This window comes from Anser brachyrhynchus (assembly GCF_964034855.1).
Source record: "Anser brachyrhynchus genome assembly, chromosome: 11".
Taxonomy (NCBI): Eukaryota; Metazoa; Chordata; class Aves; order Anseriformes; family Anatidae; genus Anser; species Anser brachyrhynchus.
The window spans coordinates 15,304,109-15,327,266 of NC_137706.1; the positions used below are offsets into that span (position 1 = coordinate 15,304,109).

Here is a 23,158-nt window from a genome sequence, read left to right on the forward strand (position 1 = left end):
TGCACACCACGGGACACATTTTGTAGCTGAACACCTAATTGGGATGAACCAGGGAACACTTTCCACCTTCCTCTTCTTTTCTTCCTTTGTGTGTCTACGGAGGCATCAGTTATTCTAGGCAAGGCACGTATTATCGATCTTTCTAACTCTCTTATCCCCACTTGCGGTACTCGCTGTAAAGATTTCGGCTACCCTTTAATCTTGCCACACCTCAGAGAGTCAGCGAGCACTTAGGGTAGGATCTGATTCCAATGTAATGCTAGAATTGTTTGCTTTGAAACCCAAAACTAAATCACTGACCACTTGCAAATGAAATAAAATAAGTCTTTGCCAGTTACGTTTTTATTTTGAGTGGCTTGGATAGATTTCAGCACGAGGAAATTCTCTGGGTTACCCTATCACATTATGCACTTCATTTGGGCTTGGTCCAGGGAGGATTTTTGATGACTTTGTATCTACTTCCTTGTGTTTTTCAGGATCGTGTACACATGGCCGTTGTCCTGGGGATGGTGAACGGTTCCCTCTGAATGCCTAATTAAGCTCCGATTAGCATTTCTTCTAGGAGCAGATGCAGCTTTTCGAGCCCAGCAAACAATGCCATCTGTTGTTCCCTTGCTGTAATTTCCATCTGAAAGTCTGCTCTGCTTCTATATTTAATTGTGAAGTTTCCTGCTGCCAAAAAAGTAAGGTTGTTTAAATTTGGCATCGGGAGGAAAAGGACGAGAGGAAGGGAGATTGGATTTTTATTGTTACTGCAGGGAAAGCTAAGCTGGTGCAGCCTGACTGGCAGCTCTGCAGCCTGCTCTCCCATGCAGGACCAGCCAAAGTGTGAAAGCCTTGATCAAGACTCCCATTGCCACCTTGCCTCGTCTCCTTGACCTCAAGGCTGCCTCTGCTGGGGCTCTTCGGTGGTATTTTCCTACCTTTTCTACCACTACCTCCCTGTGTAGCTGCATTAGAGGTGATATCACGTCCTCAGACACTGGCAGTTGTAGCATTGTGCTGTGAACTTCTCTGAAGACTTTTGGTGTTCCTAACAGGTTGAAAGTATTCACAAGCAATCTTCTCTGTCCTCCTAGCCTTGGGAAACGGCTGAATTTGCACAGCCTCTTCGGTCCTTGGCCAACCTGCTGTGATTGCCAACAAGTAAGCCAACTGGAGAAGTGTTTTTGGGGTATCCATCAACTAGTGTCTGGCTTGAAACCCACTAACCTAATTTCACACAGACCCCTGAGCAGCCATTGGCTGGATGTGGCATGGCCTGTGGTGGACTGCAACCAGTGACCTAGGTATACATTTTATTATTTAACCTCTTGAACAGTTGGATATTGTAGGGTAGAAATGTTTGGTGAAAAACAGCAAACGGTCTAAAGAAGTTAACATGGTTTGCAGGCCAGATTTTATCCTTCCTCCTTCTTCAAAGGACATCACCTACTTAGTCAGATCCCTCAGGAACTAGATCTATGATATAAATGGATAAAAGCAGGTAGTGAATGCAGAGTAGGGTAAACCTTTGGACTGTCTGCCTTCAGGAAAGTAAGAATTTAATGGGAACCAGGAAATTAGGGCTGTTTTCTATAACAAGTCAGATTAAATGCTTAACTTTGCAAATGTTTAAATGCTCCATCCCTAATTAATGTTCTGCTAAATAAATGCAGCCACAGGGTAAACACTACTTATTTAAACTTTGGGTTATGTTTTTTTCCAAGTTTTAAAATATTTAACCCCTATTCCCTTTGACAGGTCATGACAAGGGAGGGAATCTCAGTCAACAGTTTTCCAATTTATTTTCAAAATGCCAACAAGTTGTAGAACCTTGTCCCCCAGCTGGCTAACACTGCCTACGCTTTAGGTACATCAAACCAAAGGCCAGTGTAGGGCATGATTTGTTTGATAGTGCAAGAGAATTCCCCCAATACACTGAAATCGTAACCACAGCACTAGTCCCTTAAATACCCTCAGGGATGCTTGAGGCCAGTATCGTATGTAGGAAGCTGGTATTAACAGTCATTCTAAATTAAGCTTCTTTTCCCTACACATGCTTAGTTCTTAAATCCTCTTTAACAAGAAGTTTAAAAACATTTTAAAATATCTGCCAAGGCTTCTTCCTTCGCTATTAAGCATTCCCATTATGCTCTCCCTGCCTTCTCAGACGGCTGGCTCAACTTCTCCTTCTCGGACTTGCCAGTCCGTGCGTCAGTGTGCCCATCACTGCGGTATCTGCCAGCCACCTTTCTGATCACCCATCAGAGACATGACTTGCCCACGACGTGCAAGTGAGTGGAATTCAGCCATGCTGCTGTATTTGGAATTACAGCAGCCTGAGTCAGGAGCAGTTGCACTGAGATCGAGATTGTTGCACAGTTAGAAAGCTGGTGGGTGGGAGATCAATGTTAGCCATTCCATCTGGAGATCAGTGTTAGCCATTACAGCTTAGAAGCATCTTTTCACACAGCTTTGCAGAGAGCTTTGCAGGTCCCTGTGACTGACAGTTTAGAAGGCAGGCTGGGTTCACCCACACAGCTTGCCGCGACAGGATTTTGCTTTTGTAGGAGCACCCTGAAAGTCTTTCAGAATTAAGAAACATGACCTCACGTTGCTCCACAGCTCTTTCATACTCATGGAGCAGCTGGGTGGAACTCAGCAGCAAAGAGGAAAATCAGTTTTGTCTTTCATGTTGTTGTCTAACAGATGCGTTTGGATGCCACCACACCCACCTATTGCACAAATCCCTGTTGTCTTCCTGAGCAGCTCATTAAAGTCATTAACAAGCCCCAGGACAATTTGTAGGCCCTTTGAGAGTAGCTGTGCTTGTAGCTGGGAAACCAGCAGCGACGCTCTAAGAGTTAAACTGCGATGACCTGGAACAACACAGCTCCCAAAACCCAGGAATTTGATACGGTTCCACATCTTTGGTGTACTTTGTTATTTACTGTACACAGCCTCTGCCAGCTGTAGATGGTGTTCTCTTTCAACCTGGGAAGAAAAGAAGGGACTGTTCTTTGCCTTTATTTCACTGTTTTTGGATTTATTTCCCAGTAAGTTTTGAATTTTGGGGGGGCTTTTGCTCCAGTAAATCCCCACAGCAGCCACCTGCCCTGTCCTCACGTGTAAAACCAGCCAAATGGACAGCACTTTGTGTGGGCTGTGGCTGCGAGGCTGGGCCGAGGGGTGCCAGTGGAAGGCCGGAGGAGGCCTCTGATGGCGTGGAGAGGCAGTGCCATGGGGCAGGCCTTCAGCAGCCCATCTGCGGGCACTTGGAGGGGTTGGCACCCTGGGGTGGGCTGTGGGGCGAGCGGGCACCCTGGCTTGTATCAGGAATGGTGTGGGCAGCAGGGCTAGGGAAGTGATCGTCCCCCTGTACTTGGCTCTGGTGAGGCCGCACCTTGAGTGCTGTGTTCAGTTTTGGGCCCCTCACTACAAGAAGGACATCGAGGCCCTGGAGCGTGTCCAACAGCTGGTGAAGGGCTTGGAGCACAAGTCCTGAGGAGCGTCTGAGGGAGCTGGGGGTGTTTGGTCTGGAGAAGAGGAGGCTCAGGGCAGAGCTCGTTGCTCTCTGCAACTCCCTGAAAGGAGAGTGGGGAGCTGGGGTCAGCCTCTTCTCACAGGTTACTACTGATAGGACTGAGGGAATGGCCTCAAGTTGCGCCAGGGGAGGTTCAGGTTGGAAATGAGGAGACATTTCTTCTCAGAAAGAGCGGTCAGTCACTGGGACAGGATGCCCAGGGAGGTGGTGGAGTCCCCGTCCCTGGGGGTGTTCAAGGAAAGGCTGGACGCGGTGCTTGGGGCCATGGCTTAGTGACAGTGGTGGCAGGAGGACGGCTGGACCAGATGATCTTGGAGGTCTCCTCCAACCCCAGTGACTCTAGGTTGCTACGGCTCAGGGACCAAACGGCCAAGCCAGGCCACGACCGTCGGTCCCACACAGCCGCGCGCACTCCCGCAGCGACCCGCCACCCGCGGCGGCCTTTAGGACCCACCCGCGAGCCTCCCTCCCTCCGCCCGCCCCTCACCGCCACCCTCCCCCCCCCATTGGCCGCGCCTCCGCCCTTCCACCCTCCCCTTGCCTTCCCCGCGGCGCCCCGAGGCCCCGCCCCCCCTTGACGTCACGGGCAGGGCGCCGGCTGAGTGGCTGCGGGCGCGGCGGCGGCCCCGCCCCCGGGCCGCACGGTTCCACGGGGGCGCGCGGGCGGGGGCGGGGGCGGGAGGAGGAGGAGGAGGAGGAGGAGGAGGAGGAAGGCTGCGGGGCAGCGCGGCCACGCGTGGGCCGGGAGCGGCCCCGGGCTGTCGGCCGGCCCCGGGCTGTCCGCTGAGCACGGGCTCTGCTGGCCGCCGCCGAGGGCTCCGGGACGCCGGGAGAGGCGGTGAGCGAGCCGCGGTGGGAGGCGTGCGGGAGGGGAGGGGGTCTCGCCTGGGAAGCACCAAAAAATCCCCCCCCCCCGAAATCCCCAAACTGGCCCTGGAGCCCTGAGCGCGGAGCCGGGGGGCGCCGCTTTCCGCGTGCCTGGGGCTCGGGGAGGCTCCGGAGCGGGGCGCGCCGGGACCGCGGGGGGACGGCGGCTGCGGTGCCCCGGCCCCGCGCTGCCCCGCAGCCCCCTGGCACCCCCCAAAAAAAGAGGCTCCGGGCAGCTCTGGGGGCGCTTTTCGCTTCGCTTTTCCCCGTTCCATCCATCGGCTCGCCCTCAGAGGTGCGTTGTGTGTGTGGGGGGGGTTAGAGCAGCGCTGGGCACACCTGGAGGCGTTCTGCCCCCAGCCCCTCTGCCCCGGGCCGTCCCCAGGGGCGGCTGCTGCCCTGGCAGGGTGCCGCGGACCGCGGTCTTCCACCGAGTAGTTACCCGAGGTCGCAGAGGTGCAGGCGTCTCTGCAACTTTTACACGGCAACTTTCCTCCTCTTCTCCCTCCCTGCGGTGCCTTAGGACAATTTTTCATTCATTTCTCTCCAACCCGGTGCGTTTGCCCAGCGCCTTCCGGCTGGTGGCCGGCTGCTGCCCGTAACCCCGCCGTGCTCCTGATCCCTGCTCCGATCCCACCTGCGGTGTCCAACGGCTCCGGGGGCTCCGGCACCGCTCATTTCCCCTCCCCATCTCTTCGTGCCCCTCTTTAGGGAGGTGGGACCCTTTCGTAGGGCCTCGCCGATTGCCTCGTCCTGCTTGCTGTTTCGTATCAAACCGGACCTGAAAACGTATTTTTGTCTCTTCTGTGTCTTCGGCTGTCTGCTGTGGCTTATCTCCGCGATAAGAACACGCCTGGGGAAGAGGCAGAGGTGGAGGTTTGCAAAGGGAAGGTGTGGTGTGGGCGCAGGGCTCCCGGGACTAAAACCGGAGGGGAATTCGCTGCAGAAGCAAATCGGGAGCGCCCTGAGGTAGACAGGAGGCTGTAAACAACTTCAGCGTTGGGGAACCCAAACTTCCTGCCCCTTTTTTTGTTCATTTTCTCCGGTATGCGGCAGTCGCTACACCAAGTCCTCCTGCCTCGTCGTGAAATGTGTCCCATGGTAGGTCCCCACACTGCGTTTGGGGCAGGCGTGGGTAACTCGGACGGCGTGACCGGTCTCCTGATGCGGTTTGGGAGACACGATAAGGCCAGCTGGGAACCTTTGGACCGCAGGAGAGAGGCAAATGAAATCTGTGAGGGCAGGCAGCTTGGGAACAGAGGGTGATGCTGCCTGACACCTACTCCAAATGTGCTAAAACGAGCGTAGGGTGGTGCTCGACGTGGTCCCTCCAGGGCTGGAGCAGTGCTGGGCACGGTCTCATAGGGTCAGGGGCAGGAAGGGAGCGCCTACCTGTCAGTCTGTATGTACTAACGTGTGAGTTACGATACCGATTTTGTCCCTACAGTGGTAACCACAGTCTGCAGGAGCTTAGTTCCTCCTCCTTCACAGCCAGGCTTTAGGCAGCGTTAGGAGGTGGGTGAGTGAAACAGGGAGGGCAGGATGGGGCCAGCCGTGGAGGTGGCGGAGGCTGGCGGCGTGTTTTGGGAGTGATGGGGTGAGGGCAGAGTGTGTGGGGCAGCTCTGGGGAGGTGGGCGCGGGGCTGTGGAGTGGGGAGATGGGCACAGGGTGGTTGAGCAGGGAGGTGGGCACAAGGAGGTGGAGCAGGGCTGGCAGAGCCATCCTGGGGCAATTGTCGCGGGTGCTGGGGGCCTGTGGAAGGAGTGCGTGGGGAGAAGAAGTGTCAGCAGGTGAAGCGAGGAGTAGCTGTGCTCCGGTCTTTTATCGACTTGCAGGGAACGTAGCTGGTGTTGAGTAAAACACTGGCTGCAGGAGCGCCGGCTAGGATGCACTGAGCTTAACGAGTCGCCCCGAGTGCCTGGGCTGACCTTTAGCCACCATCAGGTCTGTCTGTCTTTGCTTATCAACTTCATATCCCCGCAGTGACCATTAGCATCACTTCAGCCAGAGAGGGCTGCTCGAGCCTGGGAATGCTGCGTGTCCTGTAACTGCTGCCTGCTTGCTGGCCATCAGACTTTGCAGAGACTACCAGTTTTAGATGACAGCCTGCCAGATTGTGGTGAGGCGAGTTTATTACTGTAGCACGCTGCCAGTCCTTCTGGTTTGCCTGGGATGCATGAGCGCATGCCTGGGATAGCCTGGCTTGCTGCAGCGCTCCCATTCAGATCCAGGATGTGGAAGCTGAGTTACGCGGTTTGACGCTGTTAGTACTGAAATTAAAACATCAGAGATGGGTGTCACCTTTGTTCCTTCTGTCCAGAGCCAGAGGGCAATGAGCAACGCCCTGTCTTGCAGCCTCACACCCTTGAGTATCTGTCAGTGGTTTGCAACCCGGCTTTGTGCCCACCAGCATCAGCGGCTTTGTGCCCACCAGCATCAGCGGCTGATCAGTTACGGAGACGTGAGGGTCTCCCATCTCCGTGGCATTGCGCGGTGCGCTGAGCTCCAGCCAGAGCTGTGGGTGAACTCCTGCACGTTGAACCTGGCCGCTGCACCGGGATCTGCCTGGCAGAGGAGCAGGGAAGATGAAACAAACAGCAGGTTACCTGGCCGGGCACAGAACCCAGATCCTGCCCTGGCTGCAGGGAGACGGAGCTGCGTGGTGTGAGGGTGTGCTGCATGGCCTCCGGTTCCTCCGGCCGTCTGAGCAAGCAGCATTGCCAGCCTCGGCGCTGGGAGCTGGGCACAGCCTGCGGAGAGAGTGGGAGGCTGCTGGGAACGTGCTCTCTGCAGTCAGCAGCTCCAGTGGTTGCTCTGGCATTAATTTGGCACGCACCACATCTCATCCTATAAACTCTCCCTGGGAAGTGGCATGTGGTTCTGCTTGCCTGTATTTGAAGTACTGAAGGCCTTTTCCCTGTGCAGCGCATTAGCAAAGCTGCCTTGCTTGAAAGGGGCTTTATCCTGCTCAGATGGAGCTGGGGTAGATACTGCAATCAAGTCAATTGTTTCCATTTTGGAGCCTTTTTGGGGCATAATACGAGAGACGGGACTGAAAACTTGCCTCCTCTGCAGCCCTGCATTCATTTTGCAAAGTGACTGTGATTGATCTAGCAGAAGGGAATTCATTCACCAGCAGAGCTGGAGGGCAGGCGGCGAGGACAAAACCCCACAGCAGCCTCTGAAATGAATCACGGGCTCTGAAAGGATCCACTGGGGTTAAGGCGTAGCAATGAAAAGCTATTGTCTGGAGCCTGAACTGTGGCTAAAAGCGTTATTTATCCCGATTTGGACAGTGGTTGTAGGAGGGTGTGGTATTCCCAGGGACTGCAAAGCCAGTGAGCTTAGTGGTGAACGTGAACTTCATTTGATTGCCTCACAGGTAGCTTAAGAAGCTTTATGGAGTAACTCAGTTGTGGAGTAGCAAGTCCAATACCTGATTTGCAAATAAAACTGCATCTGTTGCGCATAAAGCAAGTTTCCTACACATTTTTATTTTGATTGGAATTTGATCTCCCTTGGCTCTCGTTAGTTTGTCCCTTTTAGGTTTTGGGCGCTGCTGCCCCTTTTACCGGTGCTTTTGCAGGGTAGAACAAGAACCTCGCCAATTGGTACAGCTTGCAAGTACTGGCTTTGATTTTTATGGTGAGTGGCATTCAGTAGGTTCTCGTGGTGACTTTGGGCTCAGAGTGGAGCATAGGTTTAAAGGGAGAGATGGTGAGTGCTGTGGGGAATGGGATACGAAACGGTGATGGACAGACCAAGTTTCGGAGTTTGGATTTGCTTTAGTAAGCACGCTGACGTTCAGATACGTGCCCGGACCTTCTCCAGACAATCTGATCTGCTGGAGCCTACAGAATTGGCCTTGGAAAACCTCCCAGTTTCTGCCTGAGCCAGCAGAAGGAGCCTTTCACGTGGTCTCTCTGTTTTCTGTCTAGGATGTGCGGGCCAGACTAGAAAGTGAGAAAATGAGAAGAAATGATAAAGAGGCCTCCCATTCTCCGAGGCTGGGGCAGGATCTGAAATCCTGTTTCAGGGGGCTGGGATGTGGATAACTATCTTTCCTTTGCTCACCTATTTGCAGATATGATGAAACAACGGGAGTTTGTCAGGGAGGCCAAATCCAGCTTTGCTACAGAAATGCCCCTGATTCACGGCGGGGTTATGTTGCCTGAATTCCAGGGTGAGAAATCACGGTCGCATCTTTGCTGCATTAGTCATCCTGCAGAGGAGAACGAATTTGACTGACACGGGCAAACCACTAAATTCGCAGGCGTTGCTGGAGACGAACCCTCCTTTATTAGAGAGCAGAGGCCGCACGCAAGCGCCGCCGAGGTGAGGACAGAGCAGAGGAGGCTTCCCGGAGGAGATGCGGGGAAGCTCCTTGGCTGCCCACCTGGCTGCAGCCCAGGCGCCGCGCTCCCCAAGTGCAGCGTTACGCTAAATGCCAGCTGCTATTTTTATTCCTTTCATCTCAGGCCCTCTTTGCAGAGGGGCATTATTAGTATCGAGCACTTCTAGCAGCTCCGAGCTGTATACCTGGTAGGCCACCGTGTTTTGCAGGGACATGAAACGCATCTGAAAAACCTCTTCAGATTTGTTCCTTCCCCTTTCTTGTTTCCTACCTCCTTTCCCCGCTCATCTTTTCATTTCTTCCGTGTTTGTATTTTTTTTTCTGCTTTTGAAACTCAAGCTGTGTCCCTGAGTACGTGATGAAAGCCTGCATGTGTTGGAGTCTCCTTTTCCTCAAACATTTTGACAGAGCCTCCACCCAGCGATTGCTTTCCGTGCTTCTGAAACACGGCTGTACCGGGGGGTGTGTTCGGCGGTGCATTGCCACACCACTCTTTGTCCTAAGCAGCTTTGCAAGGAGCTCTCCCTCACGAAGATGAAACCGCAGGTGGCTTCTTACACTTCTAGGTTGCAACTCTTAGAGTAAACAAGGGGAATCAGCTGTCCTGCAGCAGTAATTCTGTCCTGGGCTGGAGCTGAGCAGCAGGCGTTGCAGTTCGTGAAGGCATTGGAAAGGCACCGATATTCAGGACGAGAGAACAGGCGATTTACTTGTAAGTCAAGAATCTGTCCCCCTGCTTATAGAGAGAAGTGGAACTTTGTCTGAATTTGAGATGGCATTTCACCCCAGAGGGCCGATATTGTGAAATCGGAGAGGAAAAAATGAATCTTAAGGCTGCCTCCCTGCAAAATCAGCCACAACACCCTTGGCTCATTAAGGAGAGTGCAAGCCGGCATCGTATCAATTTATTGCATTTGTTTGCAGGCAGCCAAACTTCCCCTGTCCTCCTGCACGATACCCAGCTCTGAGAAGTCACCTGGGTGGATGAAAGAGTAAGGCTCAGATCAACAAGGATGTTGGAAGTCCTTTCGTGTGATGGTGTGTTTGTGTCGTGTCCCAGCCTGGTGCCCACGGATGGGTGATGGCTCCTGTCCTGGTTGCTCTGAATTCAGAGTATCTACTGGCAGCCGTGTGGCTGGAAAAATGAAAGCAGCCAGAACGAGCTTGAGTAAATCAAAAAAGAAAATGATGAAAGCTCTGATCTCAAATTCGCACGGGCAGCATTTAAATCCTACTGCAAGCCCTTAGCAGGGCGTGCACCCCAGCCCGTGCTAAATCCCAGCACTGAAGAAATGGAGCCTCGTGGCAAGGAGGCAGCTCTCCAGCCTCTGCCACTGCCCAGGGAGTTTCTTCCAGCTCTCCTGAAAGGAGCCAGCAGGGAACTCTACTGCTTATTTATTTACGTATTTACTGCTTTAAATAGTTCATGGTTGAGCAAGGCAGAAAGGAAACGTGTTCTGTCTGCTGCTTCTCTGAAAGTCTGCTTGGCAAACAAAAAGCCAGCCTCGGTTCATGGGATTTGGGCTCTTTGTTGGTGTTTAGCCAACCTTTACGGTCCTGAGACTGTAGTTTTCCCCTTCTAAGCAGAAATGATTCTTGAATCCCTGAAGTCCCACTGGGGACTTACTCATTCTCAAATATTGTCCATTTAAAAGGAAGCAGCATCTCAGCTGGGTGACTTGGGAAGAGATGGAGCACCCTGCACGGCTGCTGGTCCAGCCCAGATGGGGAAACGAGTCAGCTCACAAGGTGCAGACAGCTTGGCCAAAGCAGCTGGGGATCCCCTGCTGATAGGGAAATGAATCGGGGATCTGTGGCACTCTGGTTTAGGATGGAGGGTGGAACCCCAAGCCTAGCTAAATATAGTTCCTATATCAGTAGTGCTTCTGGGCTCTCTTCTCGTATGCAGATCTTCTGTGGTTGGAAACCAGGGGCTGATACAGCTTCGAAGTATCCAATTTCTAAGTGCTGCTTGGATTTTTCAAGAGATAAGAGTGTTTCCTGAGGATCTCCTCAGTTACCAACGCCAGCTCCTCGACACAGTGACCCACCAGCCTCAGGGACAGCCGCCTGCTGCGGCAGAGGTTTGCAGGAGGCAAGAAGTGCTCGGCCAGAACCGTGGCCATTGCTCGAGCAGGGACTTTGGCCAGCTCCGTGTTTTTGTTTTCCCACCGTGTTTTCTTTGCCAGCTTTGTCCTGTCCAGAGGCTGCTGGGGCATTTTCTTCCTGAGCTGAGATCAGAAGGGTCTTTTCTCCCTGATCCAGCTCTTACCCTCCTTTTGGGTTGCTGTCTTTCCTGTGTGGGAAGGATTTCCAAGGCACTCTTATCTTGCTCTGCTGGAAAAAATCCTGTCTTTCCTGTATCTGCCGTACAAAGGCTTCATACAGCCAGGGGAATATTCTAGCCAGCAGACAGCATTGGATAGCTGTCAAAAACCTGATGCCCCCCTGCCCTCATCCCCATGGGAGAAGGGTTATCATCCGCCTGTGCATGCAGTAAGATCCTCTAAAAGACTGCACAGTGAATATTTATTATATTTATTCTTTGTGTGAGATATTCCTCGTCCTGAGCAGTCCTGGTTTTTCTCTTTAGCTCAGCGGCTGGGTAAGGGAAACGAGGAATGCAGTAGGGGCTAAATTCCGCTCTGCATGGGTCATGGATCCAGCCTGTTCGTCACGGCAGTGAAACGTTGCTCAAATTGAAGTATATGTTTGTGTGCATCACGAAAAGCACAGAAGATCCTTTTAGTGCCACTGGATTTTGGAAGAAACCCTGCAGCTGACATGCCTGCTGCCTGCAGTTTCTGTTCACCTGATAGGTGTGGAATGATGCCAGATTCCCTGTAGACCGTGAGATGCACTGGGGTGTGTTTGTATGGGGGAAGGATTAACAGCTACCGCTTTCCTTCTTGTGCCCAGCTACCATAGGATTCAAGAAGTAGGTGCTTTGTGGTGTTCATTCTCAAAAACAATTCCGTTTTGGAAGCTGCTGAAAAAATAGAAGCAAGCCTTGCTGGTGAGATGGCTGCACGTCTGAGTTTGGAGACTGCTTGCGTTTTGGTTTGTTGGTGACCAGTGGCAGCCAGTGCCACCACCTAGCTCCAGGAGAGGCCAACTGGAGCGGCTGTGACCTCTTCAGCTTGCAGCTGTACTGGGGACCAGTTGGTGCTTGCACCGGGACACGGTGACAGGAGGAGCATCCCTAATGGGTACCGGCCTGCGACCCGCTAACTTCTGCCCTATTCATTACCCATCGGCTAGAAATATTATTTCATTACCCTGGGCGAGATGCTAAATGCTAGGTGCTTGGAGGTTGGATGGTGGTTGTTTGAGTTTTTTTAATATATATAAAATCACAGCAGCTCTGCTGCAGCTTTTATACCGACATTTCTCTTTCCTAAACGACCTGCTGCTTCCATTCCGTCTGGTGGCTTTTCTAATCTCAGTGTCAGAAAAAATGGTGCTGCCTTCCTGTAATCTTTCTGTTTGTTTCTGTAGCTGTCCTGTGTAAATTGCTTAATTTTTCTGCGGATAAGCAAATCAGAGGTTAACATTGAATAAGTGACCGGAGCTGTGAGCAAAGGAAGCAGGAGTGATGGCGGAGTGGTTTCTGAGGTGCTAGGAGTAGGAACCTAAATCAATAGCTTTTAGCAGCCTCATAAATGTTTCATTTGTATTCCTCAGTCCAGCGTTACAGAGCTTCGACGCAGGAATCCATCCAGCCTCTTAACTTAGCGTTGTCCCTGAGCTGGGTGTGGATGCTGGAAACCATTTCCTCGCGACGTGCTTCGGAGTGCCCCTCGGCTGCTCGGTGATGGCGTTTTCCTTCCTGTCGTGGCATCTTCCTTCCTGTTTTGGAGCCCCGATTGCGCACAGCCTCCCATCACAAACGAGACGGGCTCGGCAGCCTCAGCTCCAAACCGCAGGGGTTTTGGTGGGGGACGTGCACCAGCACAACCGAAATATCCCCAGCGATGCTGCTGCCCTGCCGTTAGGAGCTGTGGCTGCTCGGACAAGCTCTCGTTTCTGCCCTGCTTGGCACGGAGAAGACCTTTTCCCTGGGCTGTAACACAGCCCTGGGGAATGATCGAGGTCTCAGGAACCTCAATAATTCACGACGGGTGGGAGGGAAGGAGAGACACCCACAAACGCTTGTCCCATACAGGCTCTGGAGGACCTTGGGGTGGGTATGAAACGCGTGAGCAGCGTGTGATTCAGGGCCCTTATCTGGCCATCAGCCTCTGCTTGAGGTCATCCGTGGGCGGGTGGTGTCTCGGCGGGGTCGGTGTCGCAAGCTGCCAGCATCCCCGCGGGGCTCAGCACCGTGTCTGCCCTGAGTCCCTGCACCCACAGCCGCCGGGGCCGCTTGCGGGCAGACGGGTGCCTGGGCTCACGTCTCACCCCGAGCCTGCCCGGTGGCAGAGCTTGGTGGCAGAGCTTGGCCGTCTCCCCAGGATCCCGCAGCTGGAGAGGGCAGCCTGGGTGCTTGCAGGGGAGAAAGACCCTTAAAAAAACTTCAGGCTTGCAAAGGAGCGAGGTTTAGATTCTCCCCCCCAAAAAGCACCTTGCCAGCTGTGGGTGTGCCAAATCGCTGACTCCTAAAGAAACAGGTGGCTGCAGAGGGATGGCGTGGGGTTTCAGCCCCTGTGTCTCCAGCCTGCAAAGCAGAACATCAGTGGTTTGGGGAAGAGGCAGTAGACAAGGGAATTAAAAAAAAAAACACATTTTGGGGTGAGAGGGGAGAATCATCAGAGCTGGGTACTGTTTCTCAGCAACGTCTTTTTCCCGTGGACGATGCCCGCTTTTCCCCAGCATGCAGCAACTGCTCGTGGCCGTGTGTCTGCCTCGTGCCAGCAGGACCCTGACCTCCTGTGCACCCGGACAGACGTGCTGAAACGCTACCAGGAAGGGTCTGACCCCACCGAGCTCTGACTTGTCCCCATCTTTAGCCCAAACTCCACGTTTAGCCAGGGAGAGTTTCTTTGGATGCAACGCGAATGCCATCTCGTGTAGCGCCTGCCCTGGCTTTGCTGTACCTGCTGTGCTGAACGAGCCGAGGCTTTCTGGCTGCTGTGCCGTGTCTGGCAGCTTGGCTCAGGTGCTTTGTGCATTTAGTAGTCACATTTCCCTCCCCCCAGCGCATCTTTGTGCATTGGGCTTGGAAAAATCACACTCCTCATTTACATCTCAGGCTTTTTGTTTGTTCACTTATTTTTGGTGGTTTTTTGTTGTTTGTTTTTTTTTTTGAAGGCTCATTTTTCAAACCTCCGGACAGTCGTGCTATCAGCTTCAGTGCTGACTTTCTGCTGTAAGAGAGGACTGTGTGCGTTATCTGTCTGTCTACTTTAGTTACATAGGGGAAAAAATTGGGCTGGCTAAAATATTTTGCAGCGAGCGACTTGAATTCTGTCATCACTACCAACTTGATTGGTCCAAAGGCTTTTTCTTCCACAGGCTTGGAGCACTTAAATGAAATAGTAGCTTATAAAAGCGTTGTGTTTCCTTCTGCCTGTCTGTTAAAAACCATAAATTAGCCGTCTCTTTTATCCTTCTCTGTGATGTGAATCTGTACAGAAAATGTTTAAGTCACAAGAATGTCTCGTGAGTTTACAAAAACTGCAATGAAAGGCTTTGGTAAAACTAGTTCAGAACTTTGGGCTGGTGCCGGTAGCTAGATATTCCACAAATAAAACCAGTAGCAATTGCCTTTCCTAAAGCTGCAATAATCTTCATGGAAATCAGAAGCCAAACTTGATTTGTGCTGAGCCAAGAACAGACTGGTGCCCTTTACCCTGGATAGACTGCTCTCCTAATGCTGTTTTCGAAGGAAAAATACTCTTCTGCGGTTTGCCAATACCCTCGAGGGGCCGTTGAGACAATTTACCCTCGAGTTTGGGCTCTGATTGCTTCACTCTGCTGCTCCATTGCAGAAACCGAGGAGCAGACTTCCCCCTCGTGCCCCTGCCTTTCCGCCCTGCTCAGCCTGAGTCACGTTTTAGGAGGGTGCTGGAGGTGCAGGTCCTGCAAATCGGGGTGCAGGGGCCCTTGCTGGTGCTCCGTGTCTGAGGTCCACCAACGGCGTATCAGGGCTGGAGAGCAAATGTGTCTGTCCTGGTGCTGGCTCGGTGCCTCGCGTCGGTGAGAACGGGAGAATAATCCCCTTTCTGCTCGTCTCTCCGCAGGCTGTCGAGCTGTCACCATGTCAGTCAGCGTCCACGAGAACCGTAAATCCCGGACTAGCACCGGCTCCATGAACATCTTGCTCTTTCACAAAGCTTCCCACCCGGACTGCGTGCTGTCCCACCTGAACACCCTGCGGAAGCACTGCATGTTCACCGACGTCACCCTCTGGGCAGGAAACCGCTCGTTCCCGTGCCACCGGGCAGTGCTGGCAGCCTCCAGCAGGTACTTCGAAGCCATGTTTAGCAACGGCCTACGCGAGAGCCTGGACGATGAGGTGAATTTCCACGACAGCCTCCATCCGGAGGTGCTGGAGCTGCTGCTGGACTTCGCTTATTCCTCTCGGATCATCATCAACGAGGAAAACGCGGAGTCCCTCCTGGAGGCTGGGGACATGCTGCAGTTCCACGACGTCCGAGACGCAGCGGCCGAGTTCCTGGAGAAGAACCTCTACCCTTCCAACTGCCTGGGCATGATGCTGCTCTCGGACGCCCATCAGTGCCGCCGACTCTACGAGCTCTCCTGGAGGATGTGCCTGGTCAACTTCGAGACCGTTCACAAGAGTGAGGACTTCAACAACCTCTCCAAGGACACTCTGCTGGACCTCATCTCCAGCGACGAGCTGGAAATTGAGGACGAGGAGAAGGTCTTTAAGGCTGTCCTCCAGTGGGTGAAATACGATCTAGACGAGCGGAAGGCTTTCCTTCCAGAGCTGCTGAGAAATGTTCGCCTGGCCTTGCTTCCTTCCGAGTGCCTCAAGGAGGCCTTGGCTTGCGAGGACCTGATCATGGTGGATGAAAGGAACAAGCTTGTCTTGGACGAAGCCATTCAGTGCAAGAAGAAGATCCTCCAGAACGACGGGGTTGTCACCAGTCCCTGCGCCAGGCCTCGCAAAGCCGGCCACACCTTGCTGATCCTGGGAGGGCAGACCTTCATGTGTGATAAGATCTATCAAGTGGATCAAAAAGCGAAGGAAATTATCCCCAAAGCAGACCTGCCGAGCCCGCGGAAAGAGTTCAGCGCCTGCGCCATTGGCTGCAAAGTGTACATCACTGGTGGCAGGGGCTCGGAGAACGGGGTCTCCAAGGACGTGTGGGTGTACGACACTGTCCACGAGGAATGGTCCAAAGCCGCCCCCATGCTGATAGCTCGCTTTGGGCACGGCTCAGCTGAACTGGAAAACTGCCTGTACGTGGTTGGGGGGCACACTGCAGTGGCTGGGGTCTTCCCCGCGTCGCCTTCAGTGTCCTTGAAGCAAGTCGAGAAGTACGATCCCACAGCCAACAAGTGGATGATGGTGGCTCCGTTGAGAGACGGGGTGAGCAACGCCGCGGTGGTGAGTGCCAGGCTCAAGCTTTTCGTCTTCGGTGGCACCAGCATTCACCGGGACATGGTGTCCAAGGTGCAGTGCTACGATCCGCTCGAGAACCGGTGGACGATCAAAGCGGAGTGCCCGCAGCCCTGGCGTTACACGGCAGCCGCCGTCCTGGGCAGCCAGATTTTCATCATGGGGGGAGACACGGAGTTCACGGCGGCATCCGCCTACCGCTTCGACTGCGAGACGGACCAGTGGACGCGCATCGGGGACATGACAGCCAAGCGCATGTCCTGCCACGCGTTGGCCTCGGGGAATAAACTCTACGTGGTGGGGGGTTACTTCGGGACTCAGAGGTGCAAAACGCTGGACTGCTACGACCCCATGTCGGACACGTGGAACTGTATCACAACGGTGCCTTACTCGCTCATCCCCACGGCTTTTGTCAGCACCTGGAAGCACTTGCCGTCATGAGGGGCAGGGCTCGGGGGCTCGTAGCCAGGAGTTCAGTAAGGTAAGGGTCTCCTCTAAAACTGAAACTTGCTGTCTTGCCTCAAATGCATCTCCACACGCCGCGCAGAAACCACAGGTTCCAGTTCGCTCGCTTTTTAATGAGAAAGGTGCATTTAAAGGTGGGAGGGACATGACACCAAAAAAGAAAAATAAATTCCACGGTGCTGGAAGTCTTGCTCTCTCTTGTTTCAGGGTCTTATCCATGCCTGCTCTCGTGGATATGACCACAGAGCACATCCTGTCCCCATGTGGCTGAGGGGGTTACGGTTTCTAAAGGCACTTAAATTTGAGACCTGGAATACAGTAGGGCAACACGTGCTTCGGAAGGAGTCTCAGTGGTTTAATATGGGTATCTGGGTGCTCGGTTTGGAGCTGCTGAATATGTAGGCAAGTGACCCCTGGGATGCTGGAGAATCCCAAGTCTCTTTTTATGTTCTGTATTTACATTTCAGTGGGTAGCAGAAGCTTAGAAGCCTTGGTGCATTTGATGGTCCTGGTGTTTATTTAATATCCAAGCTGTTGCTTGTTAAATCAGAACTTCTGAGACTTGTGTGTGAGACCTGAGTGGGAGGGAAGGGGTTTTGGAACCAGCAGAAGAACGTGTTTATCGGTATTTTGGGCTGTGTGGGAATGAGAAGGCTGGTGGAAGCTCCTGGTGTCCTGTAGGGTTCTGGTTCTCACGTGCCCAGAAGTAGCGTTGGCACCGCTGGCAGAGGGCAGCTGGTTCCTCCTCACCTCCCCAGCGGGGTGTTTGGTCACTGTTCTGGTCACCAGTTCGCCTCCAGTGAGCTCTGCACATCGTCACCGATCTGTGCCAAGATGTAGCTGGAGGAAAAGGCCACAAGCCCTCTCGCCTTGCGTTGTGGAAGCAGAGGTGTTGGCGCTATCCTTGTCATCTCTCCAGCAAGTCTGTAACACCTCTGCCAGCTCTGCCTGCAGGTTTCCCTCTGCAGCCTCCCGGCTGGGAAACCCTCACCTCTGGGGGCAGGACTGATGAGCTTCACTTAAGGTTTTATTGGGAGGTGGGACCATGGGGAGGGAAATTCCTCCATACCTTCATCAAAATCCGCTTAATAGAAGAGGGAACGCTTCCCAAAGCCTCTAACACCCTCTGACTTCCCCGCTTCGCACTCGCTGTGGTTGGTGTGCCTGGGGATCACCCAGCGGGTGAATTACTGCAGTGCTCGGGCATTTCCTCATGATCTCTGGATGCCAGCTGGGAACCGAAGTGGAGCTCCTGGCACCTCTACCAGGCGTTTGCCCAACGTGACCACCTGCTTGTCTCAGGCAGAAAAGCACCCAGGGCATTATTCTGGCCTTTGATTTGCAAAATGATGGGCTTTAACCTGGGCTGGACTGCAGTGGCAAGAGTGGGAAGGGTTAAAATGAGATTTCTGAGCGCTTTCACAGTGCTGGAAGATAATGGCCTTTCCAAATTCTCCCCCTCAGGCGTTGCCTAGCATCTGTCACAGTGGCTCAGTAATCTAATTAACTGCCACTCAGCTATTAAATATTGCAGCCAGGAGTGTGAGGACTCCATCGTTTTCAGTGCGGGTCAATGGGGCCCCCCTTTAAGAGCCGTCCTAGAGCTGAAAATTAATTTTCTCTGGTAGCAGATGTGTTTGAATATTAAAGCTCCCCACCAGCCACACCGCTGGCGATAGGAACGGGGACCAGTCTGAGGTGGGAGTTGGTTCTTCAGCCACCGAATAAAAAACAGTCCCCCAAAACACAGAGCCTTTAGGTTTTCTCTCCTGCCTTTTTCCTCCGTACCGCATTGGGATTGCTCAGACCTAATAAAGATCTTTGGGGGGTTATATGATATTGTTCACTGTACGCTGCAGCCTGGCACAAGCACAAGAGAATTAGAAACTGTAATATGCCAGCCTACAAATAAAGCTGGTGAAAAGTCACTGTGTAAGGGTTTTATGTGCTTTCCTGGCTTCATTTCCACTCATTGCTTAAAAGAAGCATTTGAAATGTACATGAGCGTGTTTTTTTCCAGAGAGAACCATTTTTTTTTTTACTTCATTTTAACGTGGATAGCTGGGATAGCTGGCCACGGTGTCCTGTGGCTCTTCCATCATCCCCCGGTGCATCTGGCAGGGGTTTGCTGTCTTGCAGCTCCCACAGCACGAGGGTTTGTGCTGCGACAGGCACTTTGCTGCCTATAGAGTCCCCTTTCCAGAAGGGGCACCCAGAGGCAGGGTGGCCAGCGCCTTCCCCCTGGTTCCTCCAGGTGCAGGTGCTCTTTGGGAGCGGGCAGCCCCTGTTAATCCTATGGGGATCGCTCCTCAGCTGGAGGAGGCAGCTGGGGAGTTGTGTGGTAGGAAGTAGTACTTTGTACGTTGGGAGAAAAGCAAAACCAAAATCTCACCTATAAACCTGTGAGGTTGCTTTCACACCAGCCCCGAGCCCCAAATAACGCGTCCTTGGAAAACGTCGATCGTAAAGCACCGAGCCTGCTTTTAATTTAAAGCATAAAACTGCTCGGCTGGAACCGTTTCCCGCGGGGCTTGGCCTCCAAACCCCCCCAGCTGGAGCCGGGGCCAGCCTCCCACGGAGCTCCCGGTGCCCCTGCCCCGTGACGTGGATGCCGCGGTGCCAGGGCTGCAGCGTGCTGAGGGGCACGCAGCCTGGAAGCCTGCCCCCTGCCCACCCACGGCCACGGAGCTGCTGTGAAACGGTGGAGCTGGGGCTGCCGGGGGGCTTTCTGGTGGGACCTGCTCGTACGTTGCTTCTCTGCCCTGGTTGGAGGCAGAAAGTTGGGCTAAAGGTGGGGTTAAACTGGGGCCGAGCTAGCTGCAGCGCTCCCCCAGGGATGGCGGCTGAGGCGGCGAATCGCTGCGAAGGAGAAACAAAATAAAGACGCTCCACTACTAAAGATGCCCGTGTTTATAAATACACGTGAAGCCCAGCTATGCTCTTGGGTCTTCCAATTTTGGGGAGAACCTGGCCCACCGAGCTATGGGCTCTCGTGCTCAGGGGTGAGCAGCTTCCCTTTCACCCGCACACCTGCGCGCTCTCCAGCACGCCCACGGGGCTGGCTCCTGGGCTGTGATTCCCGGGGCGCATCCCAGAGCCGAGAGCCGATGCCGTGCCCCGTGGAGGGCCTGGATCCCACGCTGGTAGCGCGGCGGCACCGGTACTGGCACCCAAAACCTCCCACCTGCCCTGGGCAGAGGTGGCAGCACTGAGCGGCGGAGGCTGCAGCCAGGCGCTGGTTTTTCTTCTGGCACCGAAAAGCTGAACTTTGGCCCCAAAGTGCCCGTGAGGGTTTCGGCAGCCTGCCAGGCCCAGCGCTATATTCTGGTACTGCCAGGCTGCGGTCACACTAAACGTCGGATCTGTTCAATGACTCTTTTCCTGATTATTTAATTATGGCGGAGATAACAAGCCTTTTACAAGCACGGGTTTGGCTTCCCTTCTGCGTGGAGCTGGGGCAGCTCTCGCCGTGCAAGAAGCCGCAGGTTTTTGGGGCCATGCATCACTCCTGGCCGCGTCCAGCTCGCCGCTGGACACCTTGCCCTGCACGAGCTCTGGGTGCCTGCAGCAGCACTCAGAGCAGCTGAAAAAAACCTCCAGGAAACCTCCCTGCTCCTAACCTGCTTACTAGGTGCGAGAAACCTGTTCCAACCTCGCTGTTGTTGCCGGAACAAAGTCGCAGCCGGTTTCTGTCGTGGCTCCCAGGGAAAGGCATTTGCATGAGCCCGAGAGCGAGGCAGGAGGAACAGGGAGGGCAGCGCTGCTGCTGCGCCTGCCGGGCGGGCGGCTGGTTGTCTCCGGAGCCAGTTTATCAGGCAGCGTTGGAAGGGAGTGGCTGGCCCGGGGAGGAAAGGCAATGAAAATCAGGCTTTTCCTAACCCTGGGCAGATGGAAACATGTGCAGTCTGCACTCGGCCCCAGACTGTGGTAATCAACCCCTTGGAAGCAGCAGGCATAGGGATGGTTTTGGAGGAACTGGTGGAAAAAGGAAAAAAAAAAAGTAGTTTTCTTTTTTATTTTTTTTTTTCAGTTTGCTTTTTCTGTTCACTTTCGTGGCCCCAAACACACCGACTGCTTCCCACCTGCAACTCTCCCTGCGGTCGGTGGGGGGGTGGGGGACACACCAGGAGCTGCCAACGTGCAAAACCCTTTCTCCATGCATCCCAGAGCCTGCGACGTGGCAATTAACAGCCTTTCTCTTTCCCTCCCCAGATACCGGCATCACATCCACGTCCCCTTCCTCGCTGCTGGAGCCGGTGCAGCCACCGAGTCCCCTCCGAACCCCCTGCACAGGACGCAGAGGAGCCTCTTACATCCCTCCCTGGTATCTCAGGGGACACGAAGGACCTGGCCATCGCTGCCAGGCTGAGCACAAGGGACATGGGGGGCACAGGGAGGGCGGCTGGTGGATGCTGGTGGCCCAGCGTGAGCGGGGAGCTGGGGGATGTGCACCGGGCTGCGTCCCCCGGGGCACCCTCAGGTGCTTTACGTTACTCGGTCATGGGGGTTGAGATTTATTTTTTATTTTTGTAGGCAGTGAGCTTGCTGTTGGTGCTGCCTGCTGTTTGGGCGACGTGGAAGTGTTTTTTTTATAGGGAAAAGGGGCTGGGAAAGGGGGGGGCCAAGGGAAGGGCTGAGCCCAGAGGAAAGCACCTGGCTCCCCCCGGCCGCGCATGGAGCCCGGCCGAAACATTACAGCGTGGGAGCTCTGCAGCGCCGGGTGCCTTGGCGAAACGGGGCAGGTGCCTTTGGTTTTGCTCTGTGGAGCTTTTTGTTTTGTTTTTTTTTTTTCTCCCCTCCTTCCTCGCCTTGGGCCGGGGGCCAGGCAGCTCCCCGCGCGCAGCTGCCGGGGCGCGCGCTGCCGCTCTGCCAGCGTGCCAAAACTGCGGCACCGCGGCGAGATGCCCCGGCGGATAAAGCCTGCTGCCTGCTCGGAGCAGCTCCTCTGAGATTCCCCTCCGTGCTCTCCCGCTCTCCAAACAGCGCGTGGGTGAGGGCGTAATTAGCAAACGAGCAGGAACAGAGGCTGGCTGCGCGGCCCGGCACACTCGGGCCTTCAGAGGCCTCTTGGCTCCTCTCCCTCAAAGGGAGGACGAAGGGAAGGAGCAGCACAGGGCGCAGGAGGGGTGGGCTGGGGAGGGAACCCCTTTCCCTGCACACATCCAAGGTGGACGTTTGGGTGTTCCCTGGGGTCAGCTGTGGGGTTTTTGGCCGTCCGTGGGGGCACACGGCTCCGGGCTGGCCTCATTCAGCTGTGTCCTGCGGTGGGTACCGGGGCTCGCCTTTCTCCCCGTCATTCGGCAGCGCTGTAGCCTGGCCAGCGGGATGATGCAACGCACTGAAAGCCCTTGTGTGCCTCGAACAACAAAACCTTTGAGGAGCAGCAAGCACCCTTTGCTGCCAGGAAGAGCACGCTGGGTGCACAGCCCTTCTGCAACTCTCTGAACGCCATTTATTTACATTTCCTCGTGATTTTTGTCTTTTTTTTTTTTTTTCCTCCAGCTGCCTGCAGACTTTAATAAAAATGATGATCTGGGAAACCATTTGTGCCTTTTTCACAGGAGTCTTCTCTTCATTCCTAAGCAAGTTGGAGTTCGGGCTAATAACAGGGCCGAGGAATAATAACAGGCTTGGGTGGTTCGCAGCCAGCCTCCTGCAGCCAGCCTCCCTCTAATTGCTGTTGCATCAGAGCTTGGGAAACTGAGGCACGATGTGGAGTGTCTCACCCCAGGTGGCAGGGCTGGGAATAAAAGCATCCCCTGTGACACGAGGAGACCCCGCAGGCCTCACCGAGGCCTCGCAGCACCCGCCAAATAGGCCGAGAGGGCCCGCCCCCGGCACAGCCATGCTCCTGCACAGCAAGCGGCCATTTTTTTAAGGAAGAAGAGAAGAATTTCCACTTCTGGTTTCTTTATTTGCCTTCTCGTTGCTGCTGCAGCTCCTGAGGAGCGGCCCTGCTGACAGGTGGGCTGGGATTCCCAGCCGTGCCCCAGATCACACTGCGTCACGGGGGGCCGGGGCTGGATTCAGCCCCGTGCAGGAGGGCTCCGGGATCTCCCCCACGGCACCAGCTTTGCTCCAGAGGGATGTGAGCGAGCCGGGGTCACTGCTGAGCACCTGCTGGCACGTAGCAGCACCAGACAGAGCAGGATGATCCCGCACTGTTGTGTTTGCCTACTGATACTAGCAGGGGATGCAAAGCACCCCATGGGAATTATGCACAGAGGCTCAAAGGGGTTTGGAGCCTGAGTTTTGTAGCTGTAGAAGAGGCCGGGAAGGTGTCCCCGTGCCCCTCGAGCAGGCTGGGGAGCGGACGTGAGCTGGGCAGAGCTGAGCGCGAGGCCCCATAGCAAAAGCTCATTCAGGAGCCCTTTGAGAAACCAATTCAGGGCCTAGAAATTACTGCTGGATGAGCAG

General features: G+C 54.3%; 1 protein-coding gene across 4 annotated transcripts; it reads left to right on the forward strand.

Moving 5' to 3' along the window:
• The first annotated feature begins 4,175 nt into the window (after positions 1-4,175).
• On the forward strand, positions 4,176-22,284 carry KLHL25 (kelch like family member 25). 4 transcript variants are annotated; one of them, XR_013955792.1, is made up of 5 exons: positions 4,176-4,364; positions 8,479-8,729; positions 9,315-9,460; positions 14,931-20,668; positions 20,954-22,284. XR_013955792.1 is itself a non-coding variant. In XM_080607087.1 (3 exons), the coding sequence occupies exon 2, from the start codon at positions 14,948-14,950 to the stop codon at positions 16,715-16,717; it is 1,770 nt and encodes a 589-aa protein (XP_080463213.1). In that variant the 5' UTR covers positions 4,179-4,364; positions 14,931-14,947; the 3' UTR covers positions 16,718-16,757; positions 20,954-22,284. The 4 variants fall into 4 exon arrangements, 1 of the variants encoding a protein (XP_080463213.1); XR_013955793.1 differs by lacking the exon at positions 8,479-8,729; XR_013955794.1 differs by lacking the exons at positions 8,479-8,729; positions 9,315-9,460 and having other exon boundaries at positions 4,179-4,364.
• Positions 22,285-23,158: the final 874 nt, after the last annotated feature.

Coding starts and splice junctions, on each gene's coding strand:
- KLHL25 (XM_080607087.1), top strand. CDS start 14,948: ATGTCAGTCAGCGTCCACGAGAACCGTAAATCCCGGACTAGCACCGGC.